This window comes from Schistocerca americana, chromosome 2, assembly GCF_021461395.2.
Source record: "Schistocerca americana isolate TAMUIC-IGC-003095 chromosome 2, iqSchAmer2.1, whole genome shotgun sequence".
Classification (NCBI taxonomy): Eukaryota; Metazoa; Arthropoda; class Insecta; order Orthoptera; family Acrididae; genus Schistocerca; species Schistocerca americana.
In genome coordinates this window covers 436,348,092-436,367,342 of record NC_060120.1, presented here as the reverse complement: position 1 = coordinate 436,367,342, position 19,251 = coordinate 436,348,092, and the positions used below count along the sequence as shown (strand labels likewise).

The 19,251-nt window shown below is 41.2% G+C and overlaps 1 protein-coding gene across 1 annotated transcript in view; it reads right to left on the bottom strand.

The window, feature by feature from the left end:
- Positions 1-19,251, bottom strand: part of LOC124590930 (E3 ubiquitin-protein ligase Su(dx)) — a 143,010-nt gene that overhangs the window by 43,965 nt on the left and 79,794 nt on the right. Inside the window, exon 7 of the mRNA XM_047131686.1 lies at positions 4,046-4,310. Within this exon, the coding sequence (XP_046987642.1) occupies positions 4,046-4,310 (265 nt within the window). The remainder of the gene's footprint in view (positions 1-4,045; positions 4,311-19,251) is intronic.

Below are 19,251 nucleotides of genomic sequence, written 5' to 3'. Positions count from 1 at the left end.
TACAATGTCTGGTTCTTTCAGTTTTCCAGGTCCCAGTCCCTTAAATTCCCACCTTCTTGCAGTTTCTTTAGTTTTAATCTACAGTTCATAATCAATGAACTGTGCTCAGAGTCCACATGTGCCTTTTGAAATTTCTTACAATTTAAAATCTGGTTCCAAAATCTCTGTGTTACCATTTTATAATCTATCTGAAGTCATCCAGTGTCTCCAGGCTTCTTCCATGTATACAACCTTCTTTTGTGATTCTTAAACCAAGTGTCAGCTATGATTAAGTTACGCTCTGTGCAAAATTCTACTAGCTGGCTTCTTCTTTTATTCCTTACCTACTATTTGAGAAGCAGTTGCTGTGCTAAATCCTATGGTATCACCAAGTGCAATTGGCATGCTTCCTAGAGTGTAAAATCATTAGGTTAGAAGTAGTTGGTTCATTGGCAATACAGCATTATTCCTGACACGGAAATTTAATGCAAAGTCTTAGATTTATTAAGAATTCATTACCATTTCAAACAAACCTTATAGAAGAACCGAAAAGAACTACTAAAATCATAATAACCTAGAACATGAATTTAACTTATGTCTTATGCTGAATCTGATCACACATGAGACCAAAGATAAAGTAAACTGTTGGTTTTGTTAGGTGGAACCACTTACAGAATTCTTGATTTTCCATAGTTCAATTCTTTTATCTTGGCGGCTCACGCATGCCCGCCCAGACGCGGGAGATTGCTGCGTTGCCAGTTGCAAACGATGCACGCGCCATGAGAAGCAGCGCCATAGTATAGTATAGTAAGCAAACTTACATTTAGGGGGGAACGCGCAGTTTATGAAGTAAAGACACCACGGGCGCATTAACTCTTTCGCTGCTAAAAAGACGTACTCCCCGCATTCTGCATGCTGCTACAAAGACGTACTCCCCACATTCTGCACTGTGCGCGATTTTGTCATCACTGCACTGCTCGCCTGTGCTGACACATGGTGTTCCGACTGCTTTGACACTTATTCGATTTCACAAAAACTATTTGGCCCAAAAATTAGATTTTTACACATCTTCTTGACTGGTACCTTCCCCCCATAAATGACTTAATTTTGTTTCGATGTTCAACCCAGTTATTTTGCAGCATTAAATGTAGAAAACCATTGCACGAAATTTTGAAGAGTTTGCAGAGGTAAAAGTCCATAGCGTATACTTTCCGTATGGTCGATTTTAGTTGCCACAATGTTGAGAATAAAATGTGGACAAGATAACTAAATTTCATATAAAATTTGTTGTATAACAATATCTCATTTAATTTAAGTACCAGATAGGTGTCGTATGTAATACTGAGAAATATTCAGTCTTTCGCGACTGTAATAAAAGTTTTATTTATACCGGAGTCATTTCGATTTTTTCTAAGAAGTTCTGATTAAAACAAAGTTGGCAAAGTGCACAAAACTGAATTGTGGACATAATAAAACATAGAAAAAACTAAAATATATTGTCACAGTGAGGCACAGTGCGCAAAAAAATTTGTGTTTGTCACAACGGACAGCAAATACTTGCCAAAACATAGATCAGTCAACGAAAACATTGAATATGATGATGTTGCCAAAGCAGCGAAGCATAGAATTGGGTCCGACAATCAAGTAGCTCGGCAACTTACTGTCGCAAAAGAATATATATCAATATGAATAGTAAAACAGTGGCTGCGGAAGAGAAAATATACAAACAAAACAGATAACATGAATATTGTGTGTGTGCCTTTTCATTGTTTTTAATTGCTGTAAAAAGAAATATTGGAGGACAAAATTAGAAAAACCGAAAACTTGTTATAATTATAATGAAGAGACAAAGCACTAGAAAATGCAAAAAATTACATTCAAACAAATAAAATTCGTGAAGTAAGACACTGATATTTTTTTTAAATAAAGAAAATATAAAGCACCGATCAAGGTTTGAACTCAGATCCTTTCACTTGGCAGCCTACCGCCTTAACCACTACGCTAATGCAACTAGTCATTCAAGAGAGCTCCTGGAGGACTCTAAAATATCATGGAAAATACCGACAAACACTGTTGGTATGACTGAATTACTCACATTTTGTCGAAGTACAATAGGAAATAAACAATTACCGCTGTTCTTTATTGCGAAAAAGTTCGTGAGAATGATACAAACACCTTTCTTTGCTATCGCCTGAATTAGGAGGCTTATTGCTTGTTTGGTTTAATTAATTAATAGAATAGGAAGCGATTGGTATAAAGAATGCTTTTTCCAAACTTTCTATAAAAGAAAGTCTGCTATCAAGACATTGCTTTTGTTCAATTACTTTATTTATGACTGAACGTTTCTAAAACTGAAGACACTCGTCCGTACTCTGCGCTGCAGTAGAGCTCTGGCAACGTCGTCCTCTGTTCATTGGCTGACTGTGTTTTGTGACGTCAGATGCGCAGAACGAACCTAAACTCGGCCGCCGTCATAAATGACGCGCACTTTAAATCTTCGTAACAGTTTTTCTGATTTTCACTACTTTAGTCTCCTTGTATGTATCTCAATTTGACCATCACTGGTATCTTCAGAGTCACTTTTAATTAACTACACGTAAATCCTTTTTTCTATTTGCCACGTAATCTTAAAATATGCCTCTGATAAAAATATACTGGACGAAAATGCTGTGGTGAAGATAATTGCTGATTATCAAATAGTTTATGGACTGACATCTCTTAACTAGACATTGCAACTTCCAACTGTCAGTAAGTCCCTGTAGAAGTTCCCATAAACAGTTCACTGGACATGGTGAGAATGTGCCTAAAAGATATCCCTGTACGGAGTCTCAACCCCCCCTCCGCCAACATATCTGATATATTACTACTCGCCACCAGTTTCAATGGCAACTGAGCCAATCCACAGCTATACAGGCTTATTCATGAATACCTTCATGGTTTCAGAAGGTGACTGCATGAAAACTACAAGACATGAAGAAAATAGACATAAGTGTACAGAGGATGTCCTCAGTATTTAACTCACATTATAGTTGCTTAAAGTGGGTAACATTTGTGAAGAGACAGACATCAATAAGGGCTGAAAAGCATGTGCATCTAGATAATTAAAGGCACTGCTGCTTCTAAGATGCCAGCCCACTTTGCGAATCTGTTCACTGGGTTGCCTATCTGCAGGCACCAACTAATTCAATATGACAATATGTAACAGATCGTATGTCTAAATTTTATGGCGCATTTGCATCCAAGTAATGAGCACTGCAACTATGCCAAATCACATTATTGTTCAAAACTTTGAGAGGTGATCTGTCTACTGATATATGTAATTTTTCTGCACGTCTTGCAGTTTCCAAAAATTGTCTGAAGCACCATAGATACTTATGAAAAACCCTATACATCATCTTTGAAGCATTCATACTAGCCAGGGTCCCAAGAATGAATAAATATAAATTTCACTCCTGTTTTAGTCGTCTCTGATTTACCTAGGCAGTTACCAGTGGAAATATTTCAATGAGTTTTAAACTAATTTTATCACACACACACACACACACACACACACACACATATTTGATTTGTGATGGTGTGATGGAACACCATATCTGTATACCCAATGAAAAACAGCATTACAATAACATTTTAAGATGTTGAAATTTAACCCAGACCCCGCCACCCTCCAGACAGTCACAGCACCAAAATATTTATTTATTTATTATTTTACAAATCTGTCCAACAAAGTAGTAGTTTGTTTATGTGCTCAATCTCATGATCAAAACCATGATCACAATAGTACACAGTCACCAAGTATGTACTCGTTCGATGAGGGGGGAGAGGCCAGAGAGAGCCACAACTGAAATTTCTCTCTCTCTCTCTCTCTCTCTCTCTCTCTCTCCCCCCCCCCCCCCCCCCGCCTCCGTGTGTGTGTGTGTGTGTGTGTGTGTGTGTGTGTGTCGTGCAGACACGCAAGTGCACTTGCATGATGTGGTGGTGGTGGCACACACAGTTTTTCAGGTAATTTCCATACTTACTTCGAATTTTCATGTCTAAATATATTATGCATTCAATTACACTGTACCTGGGGATAAAGAAAGCGCTGATTGCCTTGCTGCACAACATGTGCACGCTCTCCTTGCCAATGCTGAAAATGCTGCAGCCTCTCTGAGTTCGGTCGCTGCCAAGTTGTGGTGCGTGTATTGTGATCTACATAGTATATACGACCTCGAGGATCTCTTCGGATTTCCCAACCTGGGGGTAAAGGCTGCGGACGCTCCCAAGAAGTGCTGCGTGTGTTGTGATCAACGTAGTAACGCCGACCGTACACATCGTACCTCATTTCCCACCTGCAAAAAATGTAAATTCTGCACTAAGAATGCAAAACTCTTATGAATCACATCATACACTAACACAAACACTAAAGTTCTCAGCAAAGAGAGTACAAAGCTTTAATACAGAACTGCCACTACGACAACATACTTTTCTTAACTGCATCATCTTTAAGGCTACATAAATTAAATTAGGCACTAGGTATCAGACAACTTCTTGTCTCGCGACTGTCAGCACATATACTATAATGTGATCTTCCATCTCTTTTTAGTAATCTTCAGTTCTGCAGCTTGACTACACCCAACATTCTTTATACCCTTATGCTGCTGCTGTTTTTGTTGTTGAAGTGTTTTCAGGCCAAAGACTGGTTTTATGCAGCTCTCCATGTTAATTTTATTCTGTCCAAGCTTCTTCACCTCAGTGTAATTGTTGCAACCTACATACACTTGATGCTGCTCACTGTACTCAAGCCTTTATCTCCCTCTACAATTTCTACCCACCACACTTCCCTCCATTAGTAAACTGATGAGTCCTTCATACCCCACGATGCTTGATGTCAATCACTCCCTTCTTTCAGTCAAGTTGTGCAATTAATTAATTGTTTCCCAATATGGTTTAACACCACCTCATTATTTATACATTAACCCATCTATATGCAGGATCCTCCTGAAGCACCAAATTTCTAAACCCTCTATGCTCTTCTTGCCTGTACAGTTTATCGACAATGTCTCAGTCACTTACAATGCTACATTTCAGGTTAATACCTATAGAATAGACTTATTAACACTTAATTCTATATTAAATGTTCTTTAACAGAAATGCTCTTCTTGCTGTAGCCATTCTGCACTTTAAATTGTCTCTATTTATGCCATCATTTGTTATTTTGCTGCCCAAATAGCAAAACTCGTCTACTCCCTTTAAGTTTTTTCATAATTTAATTCCATCAGTATCTCATGATTTAATTTGATTAATTCCATTACCATTGTTTTATTTTTTGTTGATTTCTGTCTTGTTACTGCTTTTCAAGATAGTATCTATTCAATTCAACTGCTCTTCCTTATCCTTAGCTGACTGACAGAATTATAATGTCACTGGCAAAAGCGTTGAGTTTTTATGTTTTCTCACTGAACTCTACTTCCCTTTAAAAATTTCTCCAAGGTTTCCACCACCGGTCGCTCAATGTACATATTCAACAACATTAGGAATAGGCTAGAATCCTGTCCCACAGTCTTCTCAGCTACTGTTCCCTTTCACGATCTTTGTGGCTTCTATTTGCAGTCTGGATTCCATACAAGTTGCACGTGTATGTCTTGCATAAAACTATACACTAACCAGCCAGAACATTATGACTACTGACCTACTATCGATATAAACCCATTCAGGCGATAACACTATCACATGGTGAGGAATGACTGCTAGTTAGAGTCATGCAAAGTGCATGTTGCATCACTGAGCGTGTTGTCAGTGTGTAAAATTGGGAAGATGTGCAATATATGTGAGTTCGACTGAGACAAGATTGTGATGGCCCGGAGGTTCAGCACAAGCATTTCAGAAACTGAACGATTTGTCAGATGGTTGAGGAGTACTGTGGTAAGTGTCTTCAACAAGTGGCAAAACCAAGGTGAAACCACATCCAGAAATTGTGGGGCTGGGCGGCCAGCGCTCATTACAAATGTCACACATCACAGGCTGGTCAGACTGGTAAAACACAGCAGGAAGCAAACTGCGGCAGAATTAACATCAGAGACTTAAATGCTGGGGAGAGTACAAGGGTGTCTGAACACAAAGTGCACCAAACACTTCTAATGATGGGCCTCTGCAGCCAGCGACCCATGCATATGCCAATAATAACACCACAACATTGGCAACTACAACTGAAATGGGCATATGGCCATCAGCATTTGACATTGACACAGTGGAAGAGCATTGCATGGTCTGATAAATTCTGATACTTCCTTCATCATGCTGATGGGAGGGCTGAATCAGCTGTCTTCCAGACGAACAGCTCCTCGATACCTGTACTGTGAGGAGGCAAAAAGCTTGCAGCAGTTCCATTATGCTCTGGGGAACATTCACATGGGCAGCCACGGGTCCAGTGGAACTTGTGCAAGGCATCATGATGGCCAACATGTGTCATACAGTGGTTGTGAACCACATGCATACCTTCATGATGATCATGTTTCCTGACAGCAGTGGCATTTTTTAACAAGATAATGTGCCATGCCACAAGGCCACGAGTGTGATACAGTTGTTCAAGGAACACAGTGGCAAGTTCCAATTGATGTGCTGGCCCCCCCACATGCCAGATCTGAACCCGATCAAACACATATAGGATGTGATTGAACGTTGTGTCACAGCTCATTGCCCTGTGCCCTTAATTTACAGGCATTAAGCGACTTGTGTGGGCAGATGTGGTGCCAACTTCCTTCAGCAAACTACAAGGGCTCATTGCTTCCATGCCACGACATGATGCCGCTGTTATCTGTGCAGAGGGTGGACATTCCAGTTATTAGACAGGTTGCCATACTGTTGTGGCTAATCAGTGTATGTGTAAATATGTATTTATGTATTATATATAAACTCCCTTATATACCTTAGTTATACTTTTTATATATTTTATGTATGTATGTTGCTGCTGGCACCACAACTTGACATGTACATAGGTGTTATTTATTTACTGTCAATCTGTGTTAACAATAACTACACACAATTTTTACATTTTTGAACATATCGTGGCATTATATTTCTGTGAAGAAGATACTGACATGTGTTAAACCAATACTAAGTATGTTTTTGTAATACACTTTTTATACTTCACACAAATGTATAACCAAGGTCTAATGATTTATAATATGCCTAATTTTGTAGGCTTCTGAAGATGACTAATTTTTTAAAATTGGTAAAGCGAAATAAAAGTATTTGTGCAACTGAAGACTTAATTTTATTCTGATATATGCTGCTCAATGTAAAGATGACTGAAATTTTATTCTGATATATGCTGCTCAATGTAAAGATGACTGAGTTGCAGACAGGCACAAAAAAATACTGTTACACATTAAAGCTTTAAGCCAAAGACTTCTTCAGCAAAGTAAACACACACACTTTCAGACAAGCAAGCATACCTCATGCCACTGTGTGTGTGTGTGTGTGTGTGTGTGTGTTTCTTTTGCAGAAGAAGGCTTTGGCTGAAAGCTTTAATATTTAACAGTCTTTTCGTTGTGCCTGTCTGCAGCTCAAAGAGTCACCTATATAGTGAGTAGCAATCTATTCTTTTCCTCATATTCCAACCTGGAGCTGCCATTGTTTGAATTTTATACTGACATTATACTTAACCTATTGCTCCTTGTACTTGATCCTGCTACCTACAGAATTTCAAAGAGTGTATTCCAATGAACATTGTCACAAGCTTTCACACTAAATCTTTAAATGGCTTAAAAATAGACTTTTGCCTTTCTTCAGTTCATCTTCTCACGGAAGTTGTAATGTCAATATTACCTCTTGAGTTCAAATATTCCTCTGAACCCCAAACTCACCTACCTGGAGGTCTGCTTCTACCATTTTCTCCACTCTTCTGTAAATAATTTGTGTTAGCATATTGCAACTATGACTTATTAAACTAATAGCTGGTAATATTCAATCCTGCTGGCTTCTATGTTCTGTGGAATTTAAATTATTATATACTGGAATAGTTTTCTATGGCTGGCTCTCCCATGATCTCAATAATTCTAAGGTAATGTTGTCTGCTCCAGAGACCCTGGTTCTTTCAGTGCCCAGTCAAATTATTCTCACATCTCATCTTCAACTACTTCCTCTTCTCTTTCCATAACATTGTCCTCAAGTTTTTTCCTTGTATAAACCTACACATTCCTCCCACTTTACAGGTTTCCCTTCTTTACTTCATTCCAGTTTGCCATTGGAGATCTTAACATTCATACAGGTACTTCTCTTTCCTCCAAATGTTTATATAATTTTCCTGTGAGTGGTATCTATCTTTTCCGAATGTACACAGGCTTTTATATCCTTGCATCTGTCTTCTAACCATTTCTGCATAGCCACTTTGCACCCTCCATCAAACACTTTTTTTTTAGATTTCTGTATTCACTTTTATCTGCTTCATTTGTTCATTACACTGTCTTTGTCCTAAGGCCTTTGACACATTTCGCTGTTAGCAGATGTTTTTGTGTGTAGTTTGTTTTTTTGTAAATGGCGCATATTCTTTGCAACTAAAATTTTCTCTCGTTTATGTTTTCTTGCTGCAGTTATACTCTAAAATTCCTGGATGAAAAATTCCCTGGTTTTTCCAGGATTTCTTGGTTGTCCTGGGGCTATACACCCTGAGCAAGGCAGTTTGCATTGCCACAAGTCGTAACACACGCTATACAATCTTTAGTTCTTAAGATCTATAACTTTTATTGCATGTTTCTTTATGTTTACAATTTTGCCTAGTTTCGTCCATAACTAATGGACTATTAAAGATACATAAATTCTGAATAGCACAATGAAAAAGAGCAGTAAAATTGCATTAAGGAAGTGATGCCAAATTAAATATTGTAACAGTATTTACTGACACGAAGAGAAAGAATTCTATTTCAGTACTGCAACAAAGTTTGCAATTTTTCAACTTTAATTACTGGGCAAATTACTATATGTATAACGTAAGATATCACTTTAGCGCACAACTGATGACGCAGTCCAATCGTTAAGAAGTACTTTGTATCAAAAGATGTATGTGAGGCTGACGAAACTACGAACCTCATTAAGTGGCGCATACAGGAATTTCGCCGAGGGGGAGGACCGAGGCTACATAAGGGCAACGGTCATCATGATGTGGACAGAGTTCAGTATGACCTAGTTGGAGCATGATCTGTGTTGGTCACAGAATGTTCTGTGTGATCTAGTTGGAATAACATTCACGTCAGGGTGAGCGGCGATTCCAGCCGCACGTGCTTTAGGAAGATAAAAGTTTCACAGGTAGTCCAGCAGCTGGACTTAGAAAACTCAGAGCCTAGTTAGGTGTCTGACTATTTTCTGACAGGTGCATTTTCGACTATTTCTCACCACTAAAGTTGGATTTTGTCTCAGTTTTACCCGAGATGGAACCTGATGATTTTTACTACACATCAGCACTTGGAATTTTAGTGTTATGTGTCTGTTTGACCTAATTATGTGTGCGTTAGTCTGCAGTTTATTCTCCTTTAATGATCTGCAGTGAATATAGTTAATGTCTTTCAGCAGCTTCCAGTTTATTAAATTTGATATAGAGAGTTCACCTGCCACTGTGATCGGGGCTCCAATCGCCTTTTAACACTTACTGAAATAGTTAGTTTCACCAGTCTTTGAATGTATGTGAACATTTTAAAGACAATGCACTTTTATTAGTGAAAATTGAGATATTGTAATTGCAGGGTATCATTTCATGTAATCTGCATCTACAGGGTCCGGCATAAAAAACTCCCCGATTACAAAGTAACGTGCAGCGGACAGTAGAAGGAGCAGAGTGGTGGGGGGCGCGTCGTTAAGTAGCTGCCTACGTGCCGTTTTCAGTGTATGCCATGGCGTGGTCTGGTGAACATCGTGCCTTCGTAGTGGAAGATTTTATTCAAAATGGCGAATCGCCTATTAATACTCAACGTGCTTTTCGCGTTCGCTTTGCGCTCGGACGACGGGACCCTGTTCCCGATAAGAAAACAATTTATTCTTGGGTTGCTAACTTTCGTGAGACAGGTTCCGCATTAAAAAGGAAACCACCTGGACGACCACGGACTGCAACAGGCCCCGGAAATGTTGATGCAGTTAGAGCTTCAGTTCAACAATCTCCTCGACGATCCGCTAAAAAGCATGCGGCAGCATTACGGATATCTGATCGAAGTGTGAGAAGAATCTTGCATCGAGATCTTAAAATGCATCCTTACAAAATTGTAACTACGCAGGAACTGAGTGAACGAGACTGTGGTGTCCGTGTAAGTTTGTGCCAAGACCTTCTTCGGATTTTTTCTGATGAAGCACACTTTCACCTTGCCGGAACAGTGAACAGCCAAAATTGCAGGTACTGGTGTGAACACAATCCCCAAGAACTTCATCAACGACCACTTCATAGCCCTAAAGTAACAGTATGGTGTGCTGTTTACAATTCCGGAGTGATCGGTCCTTACTTTTTCGAAGAAAATGACAGGAATTTAACCGTCAACAGTGAACGCTATTGTGCCATGCTCCGCGACTTTCTCCAACCCCAACTAAGGGAGCTTTTTGGTGAAATAGAGAACGTGTGGTTCCAGCAAGATGGTGCTACAGCCCACACAGCGCGGCAGTCACTGGCATTGGTGAAGGAAATGTTTCCTGGACATGTGATCTCGTTGCGTGGAGACATTGGCTGGCCCCCACGATCGCCGGACTTAACGCCCTGTGATTTCTTTCTTTGGGGCTATTTAAAAGCAAAAGTTTATGAACAACGTCCACAATCTTTACGAGCCCTGAAAGAAGCAATTACACAAGAGGTTGAAGCTATTCCACCTGAAATGACTCAAAGAGTAATGAATAACTTCAGGGAAAGACTCAAACAGTGTGTCGACAGTGCAGGAAGCCATTTAAGGGATGTTTTATTTAAAAAGTAAGACCATAAGAGTATTTTCTAAAATGGCATAATATGTACTTTTATTTAGTATAAATAAAATTGTTCTACCTTATTTGGTTTTGTTTTTATTAGCTTTCCTTAAAGGGGAGGTTTTTCTGCCGGACCTTGTAGATAAGCTTAGTGATTAATTGTCTTAATGCTTGATAGCATCAGGAGCAATTTTATTTCATTATTACTAACATGCATAGGAAAGGGAAGCTGAATTTATCATCCCTAGTGAAGACAACAAGAGCCATCATATTTAAAGTCCACAATTTTCCCCCGTATTCCTTTCCCCTGTTTTTCAGCCAATCATTGACTGTTGCTCCCCTTGAATCTCTTAGTGACCTCTGGTTCTTTAAACTTATCAGTTCATACCTAATAAATTATGGACAGTGGCCACATCTGTTCTTGGAAGTGTTAGGTCATTTAACATCTATTATACATACATTAATCTTTGTCAGTCTCTACAATTTTCCTCTCTTTACTGATCTGTTTAACATTAGTTATACCCGAATGTACCCCTAATTTGTCCTATCTTCTCTCAAGTGTCTCCCATTTGGCTACTTTTCTCAAACATTCTTTTCATTTCTTACTTTAGCTGTACACTTCATTTTAATACCATTTTGTAGCATCACATTCGAAATGATTCCAGTTTCTTCATTTCCAGCAGTTTTCCACAGTCCACTTTTGATGTCTGTTGAAGTCTACTTTCAAAACCATCTCCTTCAATTCTACATCAATATTTTAAATCAGTCAAGTTATTCTGAAACGGTCTTTGACTATGTGAATCTGATCCTGCTGCCACATATACACTCCTGGAAATGGAAAAAAGAACACATTGACACCGGTGTGTCAGACCCACCATACTTGCTCCGGCCACTGCGAGAGGGCTGTACAAGCAATGATCACACGCACGGCACAGCGGACACACCAGGAACCGCGGTGTTGGCCGTCGAATGGCGCTAGCTGCGCAGCATTTGTGCACCGCCGCCGTCAGTGTCAGCCAGTTTTCCGTGGCATACGGAGCTCCATCGCAGTCTTTAACACTGGTAGCATGCCGCGACAGCGTGGACGTGAACCGTATGTGCAGTTGACGGACTTTGAGCGAGGGCGTATAGTGGGCATGTGGGAGGCCGGGTGTACGTACCGCCGAATTGCTCAACACGTGGGGCGTGAGGTGTCCACAGTGCATCGATGTTGTCGCCAGTGGTCGGCGGAAGGTGCACGTGCCCGTCGACCTGGGACCGGACCGCAGCGACGCACGGATGCACGCCAAGACCGTAGGATCCTACGCAGTGCCGTAGGGGACCGCACCGCCACTTCCCAGCAAATTAGGGACACTGTTGCTCCTGGGGTATCGGCGAGGACCATTCGCAACCGTCACCATGAAGCTGGGCTACGGTCCCGCACACCGTTAGGCCGTCTTCCGCTCACGCCCCAACATCGTGCAGCCCGCCTCCAGTGGTGTCGCGACAGGCGTGAATGGAGGGACGAATGGAGACATGTCGTCTTCAGCGATGAGAGTCGCTTCTGCCTTGGTGCCAATGATGGTCGTATGCGTGTTTGGCGCCGTGCAGGTGAGCGCCACAATCAGGACTGCATACGACCGAGGCACACAGGGCCAACACCCGGCATCATGGTGTGGGGAGCGATCTCCTACACTGGCCGTACACCACTGGTGATCGTCGAGGGGACACTGAATAGTGCACGGTACATCCAAACCGTCATCGAACCCATCGTTCTACCATTCCTAGACCGGCAAGGGAACTTGCTGTTCCAACAGGACAATGCACGTCCGCATGTATCCCGTGCCACCCAACGTGCTCTAGAAGGTGTAAGTCAACTACCCTGGCCAGCAAGATCTCCGGATCTGTCCCTCATTGACCATGTTTGGGACTGGATGAAGCGTCGTCTCACGCGGTCTGCACGTCCAGCACGAACGCTGGTCCAACTGAGGCGCCAGGTGGAAATGGCATGGCAAGCCGTTCCACACGACTACATCCAGCATCTCTACGATTGTCTCCATGGGAGAATAGCAGCCTGCATTGCTGCGAAAGGTGGATATACACTGTATTAGTGCCGACATTGTGCATGCTCTGTTGCCTGTGTCTATGTGCCTGTGGTTCTGTCAGTGTGATCATGTGATGTATCTGACCCCAGGAATGTGTCAATAAAGTTTCCCCTTCCTAGGACAATGAATTCACGGTGTTCTTATTTCAATTTCCAGGAGTGTAACTTTGACATTGTTGAGTAATTTTCTTCAGTTAACAAAAATTTGATTGGTACTTCTATAACTTCTGCAATTTTGATATTTAACAAATCTCTACTCCTCTTTCCTCCACCCTTCATCGCTTTCATATATGTTTTCTCCTTAAACCAAATCTATGCTACGTAGTCTGCCTCCTCTAATCACCTCTCTTCCTTCTCCCTTTTTTTCTGGCAATATTATGAAAAGGATAGTTGCTGCTCACTATTTAGCAGAGATGCTGAGTCACAGATAGGCACAACAAAAAGAGTGTCAGAAAGTAAGCTTTCAGCCAACAAAGAGCTTCATTTGAAACACACACACACACACACACACACACACACACAACTCTCTCACACACATGACCACATTCTCTGGTTGCTGAGACCAGCCCTTAGCAGCCAGAGACTGTGGTCGTGTGTGTGTGTGTGTGTGTGTGTGTGTGTGTGTGAGGGGATTCCCCCCCCCCTCCCCCTATCTGTGACTCAGCATCTCTGTTATATGGTGAGTAGCAATTATCCTTTTCATAATATTGTCATATTCCACACCGGATTTTCCATAGTTCAACTTATTTTTGGTAACATTTTTCTTTTCAGTAGGTAAACTGATCATCTAATACCACTTTCACAGCAATGTGCAACCTTGAGATACCAGCTTGATCATCTGATAGTTCAGATAGTTATCTACTAGTGGAATTCAGTTGGAAGTCTCCCGTATCGTAAATTTCAGATAAATCATTAAAAAAATTACCTGATACTACAACCTCCAAATAACTTTAGTAAGTCACCTTTTTGGAGGAGGGACGGGAAAGGTTGGAGAGTGTCAGTATTCTTACAAGGTGGATACAGCTTTTGCTGTGCCAATCTCTTCATCTCGGAGTAGCACTTATTAGTGTTTGGTCAAACTCTAAACACATTACCCAACCATCTACTTTCTCCAATTCATTCTACAATGATAAATTTTTTTATATCTCTGGCACTCAAAACTGAAGTTGTTGGTAATGATGACTGTTAGTGCAGAGTGTACGCAGTTCTGTGGAGGCAACTGCGAGGCCTTGTGAGGGGCCTGGGATTAGCATTTCCGTGCAGCTCAGTCTGGATGGGAGAAGTACAGTCACAAGGAACAGTTCTGTACATCAAGGTGTCCAAAAGCTGATAAGCACCTCTTTCACGTACTTCTAATGGTCAAGTACCACAGTAATGAACTGTGAAAGTAACTGAAGAAGCTCATTTGTTGTCACACTAGCCAACTTCATTTTGAGCCACAAATATTTCATGAGCCTCTGGACTTCATACAGATTCATAGCCAATATCTTTATGGTCTGTTTAACTCCTGTTCCTAACTTAAATTGATCTGGTTCTTTTCCAATGTCAAAGCCATCTTCCTGGACATTGATCATCTCACTGATATTCATATCCATACCTCAATCACATCTAACCAACCAATAAGCAATAATATTCCCACTTCGATAGCTGCTGCCATTCCACATCAAACACTTTCTATACTGTAGCCTAGGCATCTAGGGTAAATCACTATGCAACTTTCGCTGACCATGGTTCCTACCCCTGTCATAGTTCTACCTGTAAAACCTGTCCTATACCACCACATATTACCCCTACCTCCAACCTCACTACTGGTAAATAATACAACAGCTTTTTGTATAGGAAGGAAGATTAGAGTTTAGTATCCCAACGAGAGTATGGTCATTAGAGATAGAGCACAAGCTCAGATTATGAAAGGATGGGGAAGGAAATTGGCCATGCTCTTTTTAAAGACATCATCCTGGCATCTGTCTGGTGCAATTTAGGGATGGGACCATACTGGAATTTGCTTGGAGCAATCTAGGGAAATCATGGAAAACCTAAATCTGGGTGGTCAGTAAGGGAGTTGAACAGCTGGCCTCTAGATTTGGATTGTTTTGGGGGAAGAGACCAAACTGCGAGGTCATCGGTTTCATCGGTTTTAGGGAAGGATGGGGAAGGAAGTCGGCCATGCCCTTTCAAAGGAACAATCCCGGCATTTGCCTGGAGCGATTTAGGGAAAGGATGGAAAACCTAAATGAGGATGGCCGACGCGGGATTGAACCATCGTCCTCCCGAATGCGAGTCCAGTGTGCTAACCACTGCGCCACCTCGCTCAGTGCTGGCCTCTAGAGGAAAACATGAATGGACACAGAACTGCCTGTTGTTGTGCTGTTGTTGTTGTTGTCTTCAGTCCTGAGACTGGTTTGATGCAGCTCTCCATGCTACTCTATCCCGTGCAAGCTTCTTCATCTCCCAGTACCTACTGCAACCTACATCCTTCTGAATCTGCTTAGTGTATTCATCTCTTGGTCTCCCCCTACGATTTTTACCCTCCACGCTGCCCTCCAATACTAAATTGGTGATCCCTTGATGCCTCAGAACATGTCCTACCAACCGATCCCTTCTTCTGGTCAAGTTGTGCCACAAACTTCTCTTCTCCCCAATCCCATTCAATACTTCCTCATTAGTTATGTGATCTACCCATCTAATCTTCAGCATTCTTCTGTAGCACCACATTTCGAAAGCTTCTATTCTCTTCTTGTCCAAACTATTTATCGTCCATGTTTCACTTCCATACAAATACTTTCAGAAACGACTTCCTGACGCTTAAATCTATACTCGATGTTAACAAATTTCTCTTCTTCAGAAATGCTTTCCTTGCCATTGCCAGTCTACATTTTATATCCTCTCTTCTTCGACCATCATCAGTTATTTTGCTCCCCAAATAGCAAAACTCCTTTACTACTTTAAGTGTCTCATTTCCTAATCTAATACCCTCAGCATCACCCGACTTAACTCAACTACATTCCATTATCCTCGTTTTGCTTTTGTTGATGTTCATCTTATATCCTCCCTTCAAGACACCATCCATTCCGTTCAACTGCTCTTCCAAGTCCTTCGCTGTCTCTGACAGAATTACAATGTCATCGGCGAACCTCAAAGTTTTTATTTCTTCTTCATGGATTTTAATACCTACTCCAATTTTCTTTTGTTTCCTTTACTGCTTGCTCAATATAGGGATTGAATAACATCGGGGAGAGGCTACAACCCTGTCTTACTCCCTTCCCAACCACTGCTTCCCTTTCATGTCCCTCAACTCTTATAACTGCCATCTGGTTTCTGTACAAGTTGTAAATAGCCTTTCGCTCCCTGTATTTTACCCCTGCCACCTTTAGAATTTGAAAGAGAGTATTCCAGTCAACATTGTCAAAAGCTTTCTCTAAGTCTACAAATGCTAGAAACGTAGGTTTGCCTTTCCTTAATCTTTCTTCTAAGATAAGTCGTAAGGTCAGTATTGCCTCACGTGTTCCAGTATTTCTACGGAATCCAAACTGATCTTCCCCGAGGTCGGCTTCTACTAGTTTTCCCATTCGTCTGTAAAGAATTCGTGTTAGTACTTTGCAGCTGTGGCTTATTAAACTGATATTTTTGGTAATTTTTCACCTGTCAACAGCTGCTTTCTTTGGGATTGGAATTATTATATTCTTCTTGAAGTCTGAGGGTATTTCGCCTGTTTCGTACATCTTGCTCACCAGATGGTAGAGTTTTGTCAGGACTGGCTCTCCCAAGGCCGTCAGTAGTTCCAATGGAATGTTGTCTACTCCGGGGGCCTTGTTTCGACTCAGGTCCTTCAGTGCTCTGTCAAACTCTTCACGCAGTATCATATCTCCCATTTCATCTTCATCTACATCCTCTTCCATTTCCATAATATTATCCTCAAGTGCATCGCCCTTGTATAGACCCTCTATATACTCCTTCCACCTTTCTGCTTTCCCTTCTTTGCTTAGAACTGGGTTTCCATCTGAGCTCTTGATATTCATGGAAGTGGTTCTCTTATCTCCAAAGGTCTCTTTTAATTTTCCTGTAGGCAGTATCTATCTTACCCCTAGTGATACTCGCTTCTAAATCCTTACATTTGTCCTCTAGCCATCCCTGCTTAGCAATTTTGCACTTCCTGTCGATCTCATTTTTGAGACGTTTGTATTCCTTTTTGCCTGCTTCATTTACTGCATTTTTATATTTTCTCCTTTCATCATTTAAATTCAATATTTCTTCTGTTACCCAAGGATTTCTACTAACCCTCTTCTTTTTACCTACTTGATCGTCTGCTACCTTCACTACTTCATCCCTCAGAGCTACCCATTCTTCTTCTACTGTATTTCTTTCCCCCATTCCTTTCAATTATTCCCTTATGCTCTCCCTGAAACTCTGTACAACCTCTGGTTCTTTCAGTTTATCCAGGCCCCATCTCCTTAAATTCCCACCTTTTTGCAGTTTCTTCAGTTTTAATCTACAGCTCATAACCAATAGATTGTGGTCAGAGTCCACATCTGCCCCTGGAAATGTCTTACAATTTAAAACCTGGTTCCTAAATATCTGTCTTACCATTATATAATCTATCTGATACCTTTTACTATCTCCAGGGTTCTTCCATGTATACAACCTTCTATCATGATTCTTAAACCAAGTGTTAGCTATAATTAAGTTGTGCTCTGTGCAAAATTCTATCAGGCGGCTTCCTCTTTCATTTCTTAGCCCCAATCCATATTCACCTACTACGTTTCCTTCTCTCCCTTTTCCTACACTCGAATTCCAGTCACCCATGACTATTAAATTTTCGTCTCCCTTCACTATCTGAATAAATTCTTTTATTTCATCATACATTTCTTCAATTTCTTCGTCATCTGCACAGCTAGTTGGCATATAAACTTGTACTACTGTAGTAGGTGTGGGTTTCGTATCTATCTTGGCCACAATAATGCGTTCACTATGCTGCTTGTAGTAGCTTACCCGCATTCCTATTTTCCTATTCATTATTAAACCTACTCCTGCATTACACCTATTTGACTTTGTGTTTATAACCCTGTAGTCACCTGACCAGAAGTCTTGTTCCTCCTGCCACTGAACTTCACTAATTCCCACTATATCTAACTTTAACCTATCCATTTCCCTTTTTAAATTTTCTAACCTACCTGCCCGATTAAGGGATCTGACATTCCACGCTCCAATCCGTAGAACGCCAGTTTTCTTTCTCCTGATAACGACATCCTCTTGAGTAGTCCCCGCCCGGAGATCCGAATGGGGGACTATTTTACCTCCGGAATATTTTACCCAAGAGGACGCCACCATCATTTAATCATACAGTAAAGCTGCATGCCCTCGGGAAAAATTACGGCCGTAGTTTCCCCTTGCTTTCAGCCGTTCGCAGTACCAGCACAGCAAGGCCGTTTTGGTTATTGTTACAAGGCCAGATCAGTCAATCATCCAGACTGTTGCCCTTGCCACTACTGAAAAGGCTGCTGCCCCTCTTCAGGAACCACACGTTTGTCTGGCCTCTCAACAGATACCCCTCCGTTGTGGTTGTACCTACGGTACGGCTATCTGTATCGCTGAGGCACGCAAGCCTCCCCACCAACGGCAAGGTCCATGGTTCATGGTTCATGCCTATCATGGGAATACTCAATAACCGTTTGCCATGCATGTCTATAGCAGGCTGTTCCAGCACATGTGTCCACCCAGGAGAAAGCAGGTAGACATGGGCACAGGTGGGCAGGGATGAGCAAATGGATGACGTACCAGCAGCCTAGGAGGCAGGGTGTAGTGTATGCTTGTGCAGAATGCATTCAACAGAGATGTAAGGTGGGTAGCCTACATTATCTGCACCTGCCCACAAATGGAATATGGGCAGCATTGAAACAGCCTGCTCTACAGCATGACTCAAGAGGCTCAAATCTTTGTTATATCACACAGACTATCTGGATCCTCTCACTTGGCAAGAGATTCCACAAACAATTAACTCATTCAATTATCTTTTATTATTTGATTCAAAATAATGCATCCAGGCCTCGTGTTGTGAGATAATTTGACCACGAAAAGCACCTTCTTCATGTGTATATCAGTTCTAGTGTTCATAATAGGTGCACAAAATTAAGATAACTATGTAGCCCCATACCAAAAATGCACTTGCATTGAGCCATGTAAGTTACAGAGGACATTGTATGCAAATTCATGATTCAAATTAAATTACACAGAAATTTCACTAACAATGTGCCTGTTGACATAGATTCTATAAAAAC